Source organism: Alligator sinensis, unplaced genomic scaffold (assembly GCF_000455745.1).
Source record: "Alligator sinensis unplaced genomic scaffold, ASM45574v1 scaffold479_1, whole genome shotgun sequence".
In the NCBI taxonomy this organism is placed as follows: Eukaryota; Metazoa; Chordata; order Crocodylia; family Alligatoridae; genus Alligator; species Alligator sinensis.
Genome location: NW_005842324.1, coordinates 59458 through 64950, shown reverse-complemented (window position 1 = coordinate 64950; position 5493 = coordinate 59458). Strand labels below are relative to the sequence as shown.

The following is a 5493-nucleotide window of genomic DNA, read 5'->3' as shown; positions in this document are numbered from 1 at the left end:
GGGAAAGAGGTGAGGGGGAGAGAAAAAAGAATCGGGGCATGCTACAGCTCGGGGGCGCGGGTAGGGGAGCAGATGCAGTCCACAAGAGGACCCCAAAATTATTGCCCACCCCTGGATTAAGGGTAAAGCAGTTGCAGAATTATAGTATGCTCCTCTCACTGTTCTGGATACCTCTGGCTCCTAGTGAAGCTTGTGTAAAATTTAGATTGCCCTAGAGAGCTGCACTATCAGGGCTGTTTGGCAAGTCAGAATTCTGCAGGCTTTCTTCCTCCTGCATCATGGCATGCTGCACTTCTAAAAGGTGCATCACACAATTTTACTCAAGGTATCTTATGTAAATCATATATAGCTTACTCTTGATGTATATCAAAAGGGAAAAAGAGAGTAGTTTCCCTTTGAGTATCAATCCAAAACTTAGTATTTTGATGCATTAAGCTCCTGCTTAAAAGTTATAAATGATTCAGTTTTTGCAACTTTTTACTCTTGTACCTAGTCATAAACACGTCCAACTTCCTTACAGTCTGTAAAAGTCTATTGAGTCCATGCCATAATTGCTGGTGCTTTTCTGTGCATTTATTTGAATGTATTTGTTTTCAACTCCCGAGCTTCGTTCTCTCCTTCAGTTCAAACCCTAGAGAACTGTTAGCAGTTAATATGGGCAATTATAATTTTCCTGTTATGCATTACGCAACTCTAGATGTAATTCTTCCTTAGTGGTAGGTTTCAAGTAGCCAGCCGGATAGCCATTTCTCAATTCTTTATAAATGTATAGTTACAGTAATTTTTTTGTGAAAGGTACCTATTTATGATATAGTATTTAATCATAAATTCTTATGGGCACATTTACCTCCTTACAGCAAAAAGATGTTTAAAGAAAGTCTTATTCTATAATTCTACTAGGATAATTCTTCCAGTTCCATAGCTTGTAGTCCTAATCACTGAAGCTCAAGTTTGACTAGCTTACTTTTGCCTGTATAATGAAGCACAGCAAGTGTTTTATTTAACCTTATTAATTATCAAATACAATAAAAATGTATCATAAATATATTCCCCCAGGCCGTACTTACTGAGTTTGACTCTTCAAGCAGCTTGATGATGCGATTAAGGTCCAGAGACTGCAGCTGAATATCCTACAAAAACCAGATAGTTCTTAATTTCTTCTAGTAATTATACATTTTAAAATCTTAAATTAAACATGTTTAACATGAAGGGGCAATTATAATCTCACTGAAAATGTCTACTGATGTTGTACATAGTAACTGAGGCCCAAATCCAGAAATGGGCTTAGGCACCTGAATTGGGAGTTAGCAGGTGCCTAAATCCAAGACTACAATCCTGAAAAAGCCCCATTGGTGGACCCCTTAGGCACCTATGTTTTCAGTAGGAAGGCACCTTACCAAAAGGCATCTATAACAGAAGGACATTGGCCACTGTTGTCCCCCTGATTTACCTGCAGCAGGTTAGGGTGCTATGCCTTGTGGTTGTGTAACAGGGCTTGAAGGCTCAGATCAAGCATAGTTTATGCTTACTTAGGGGAAATACTAGTACCAGTGTAGGTAATGCATAGTTAACCTTGGCTTTATGCTTACTTTAAAGAAATGGGAAACTCCTCCCTAGCTTACTCCTGGGGCCTTGGGGCTAAGGGCAAGCGAAACTCAGGGGCATCCGAACCCCAATCCTCAAGGCTTAGGCCTGCAAGTAGTATGCCCGCCAAAGGATTTGGGAATACCTGTTGCCCCAGGTGGGGGTGGAGGATGCTTGCCGGTAGTCCAGAACCATAAGTGGCTCTACTAACTCATGGATTTGGAATTGTTTTGGCCATTTTGGCTTGGAATATGGAAAATTCAAACAAACAAACAAAAACAGGGCTGACTGTGTAGCTTTGCTAGCAGGTTAGAAAAAGATGTGTGTAGGATGGTTTGGATAGGGTTGATCCTGGTTCAGGCAGGTGGCTGGACTAGAAGACTTCCAGAGGTCCCCCCCAGTCCTACTTTTCTATGATTCTATTATTCTAAAGGTCTGTTTCTGTGCATACCTTGAAGTACCTCTATGTTGGTATGTAGGGTGTTTATAGACATGTTCCAGGGACTGGGGATGGGGGATGCTTTAATTAGAGAGGCTCTGAGATCCACTCTAATTAAAGTGCCCAGAGCATCATGTGAATCAGTGCCCCTGCACTGAAAAATGGTAGTGGGGGCGCTTTAACTAAAGCTCATTTGACAAGCTTTAGTTCAAGCACCCCTGCCATTTTTCAGCTTGTAGATGCTGATACACATGATGCTGGAGTCTGCTGAAGCATGATAATTACCACGCTTCAGAAGACATGATTAATCGAGTCTACTCAGAGCAGCCTCTCTGCACATGTATAGGTGCCCTAACCTCATGCCTATACTTGGTTGGAATCCTTAAATAGGCATTCCTTTGCCTATGTTCCTTGAGAGGTGGAATAGGTATACTCTGAAGAGTGAGAGCTGATTTACATGGAAAACACATTGGCTCTGGTCACCTCTTTTAAACACACCTGCAGGAGGAAGAGCTTATGATGATAAACCTTTTTTACACAAGAGTTCAGTAACTAGCTACAGTACTTCAGTGATAGCTAAAATAGTTCAGCAGATGGGTTTCTTTGTGCTCCTTTGTTTTTTGCCACCTTCAAAATCCACTTCCCACCTACTAGGCCTATAGATGAGGGCACTCTGTCCTATTCCCCCTGCTGAAGCTATGCCAATGTGCAGCAAAAAATTCAAGATTCTTTAGGCTAAAGAGAAGGAGAATGATCATCTAGTTTAATGATTAGTCACACTCCGGAAGAGAATACTGGATTCCAGTACTTCCTGTAAGGACTGTTTCTATATTTTGTACAATGTAGAGTCCTAGGAGAGGACAGCATGTTGGCTGTTGTGAACGCTATTCTGAAGTGCCCATCGCAGGGCTGCATAATCTATTCCTGGAACTGCATGATTTTAAATGTCACAACAAAGTCCCTTTGTGGCTCTAACCCCAAGTCTTTAGGGGTCTTGTAGAATCATAGTCTTATTATGCAAAAATAGGGCTTTTCTCTAACATGATTTAGATGGAGGTCCAGATCTATACATCCCCTAATTTACCACTTCCCCAGCTTATCTAGAAAAGCTACACTTTTCTCTGTTATTCATTTGTAGCCTTCATCAACATCCCCTAGATAATTGGTTTTATGGCTTCACAACTTGATTCATGTTTCCTGAAATTAATGGAATCTTCCCATGGATTTTACTGGCCTTTGAATTAATTCCTTGGTGAGAATATCTGTAATTAGTGTAGACATTTTAAGTTTTCTACAGTACATCTTCAGCCATTTCAGACTTTAGCAACTAAAAATGAAGACTGGGATGGTGGCACTTCTAAAGGCCAATGGAAGCACTGCACTAATTACAGCTGAGCTGAGAAGTCATTTCCTTTATAAAGTTCAGATTACAAGAGAAATCTCTCATGCTTCTACCGTTGAATGTTTTTGGAACTTGTGGGTTTTCTATTTTTGGCTGCTGTTGAGACTTCCGATCACAAGACACTGACTTTATATTAAATCAGTGTTTCTCAACCCATGGGTTGTGAGAATATATGAAATGGTTGCAAACAAACTTTAAAAATGGAGAAAAACATGGGAAACCATGGCTTTTCTCCTGCAGGCTATCAGAGTTCGAGCCTGCAAGGGGCTGCTTGGGGCCACCCATGCGTCACCCACCCACCCCCTACCCCGCACACTGGGGGGCTGGGGCAGTGGGTCGGGAGTGAGGGGCACTGGGTCGGGACTGGCCTTCAATGTTTACAAATGGGTCCTGGTATAAAAAACATTCAGAACCACTGTATTAGATATGTTAGAGACTTAGGGAAAATAAATTCATAGGAAAAGTGGTGGGTTTCAACTTTAGATCAGTGTTACAAGTGTAGACTAAGACCTTGGTGGCTGCAGCCCTTTACTACTTCATCCATTTTTGGAGCTGTAGAGGTCCCGGTGCTAGGGTTGTTTTTTTGCATAAAATCCTGCCTTTGCATGTCTGAAGCATCCTCCCTTCAGTTCCTGAAAGAAAGGGCTTACTCTCTCTCCTGTTCCCCCTCAAAAGCTTTCTGATCCATATGAAGAGCAGGGAAATCTACTATACCATGTTTTATCCCCGCTGTTGGCTGCTACAAGGGAGATTCACCACTTCTACCATTCCCCGTTTCTGTAGTGTTCCCTCTTCCTTCTGATCAGCCCTACAGCCTGCCTCTTTATAAAGGCCAGGGCTTCCCCCAGCAGCTGTGTGTCTGGCAGGCTCACTGCTGTCAGCTTCTGCAGGGAGCCATAACCGACTAGATTTTACGAAGAAAGGGAGTTGTGAAGCCTTTTGCCCTTGCTTCAAAAATCCAGACACTCTTTGCAATCCTGTGGACCAGTCACTTTTAAAAGCAACAACAAAAGAGAAAAAGGCCACTCTGGGCCTAGGCACAAGTTACTTTAAAAATGTTATAAATGCATTCAGAACAAGATCACTCATTAGTTAAGGGGTGTTAAACTGCCACAGGCAAGCAAGGCTCTTTGGGGAGATGTGATATCTTTTATTAGACCAATTAAATAGTTGGAAAAAAGTTCTTTGCAAGCTTTTAGGCACAAACACCCTTCTTCAGGCATTGGGAGATTCTATTGCTCTTATGTGTTCTCCAAGGTAGAAAAGAAGCTAAATTACAACAAGTCTGTGAAAATGCAAATTAATGGAAGTTAGGAAGACAAAATGGGTAAAGATAAGAGGCGAGGGGGAAAGGGGAGGGAAATGTGTGAAGTGGTTATTCCTGCCATAAATATTTTTAAATATAAGCCACTCAAAAGGAGGGTTATTTTGGAAACATTTTACCCATGTCTTTTCAGAGTATTGTTTGAATGGTCAGGGGAGATAAAATGCTTTACTTTCATTCCTCCAGCATCCCAGGATGCACAGCCTCCCACTACTCTGTGCCTGCTACCCTCCAAAACTAGTGGTTCCTCCCCCTCCCCAACTGCTGAGAGCTCTTAGCTTAATTGCAGAGACAGACCATGGAGCCCAGGAAGCCTTCCTCCCCAGCCACATGGTCTGGCTGTGAGAAGCACAAGTTCAGCCCCAGAACATAGCCCCAGGGAGGCTGCTTCTGGGGGGCTCTGTCCTGCCCCTCTGCTCAAAGCGTGGAGCGCCCTCATCTGTTGCAGCCTGAGCTCGGAGCCCCAGAGAAGCAGGCTCCCCCACGCAGCTGCAGGACCTGGAGCTTGTCCAGCCCCAGGGTCTCCCCACCTGGGCCAGTACGGCTCCCCTGTCCCAGGCAGCACGACCCCTGCTGCCCCCAACCCCACTCCTGCTCCTACCCAATCCCAGTTCACTGAGACACAGGGACGATTGTAGTCCTTTTCTATTTAAATCTCCCCTCCCCCCGCACTTCCTTCTCCATCCCTCCCACCCTCCACGTCTTCCCCCTCCAGTTTTGCCGGGCCCCCCGCGGCTCTCCCTG

At 43.7% G+C, this 5493-nt stretch overlaps 1 protein-coding gene across 1 annotated transcript in view; it reads right to left on the bottom strand.

Moving 5' to 3' along the window:
• The window catches only part of CFAP69 (cilia and flagella associated protein 69), a 57780-nt gene that overhangs the window by 45292 nt on the left and 6995 nt on the right, over window positions 1-5493 (bottom strand). The window contains 1 exon segment of the mRNA XM_014522228.2: window positions 1068-1130. Coding sequence (XP_014377714.2) covers window positions 1068-1130 — 63 coding nt within the window.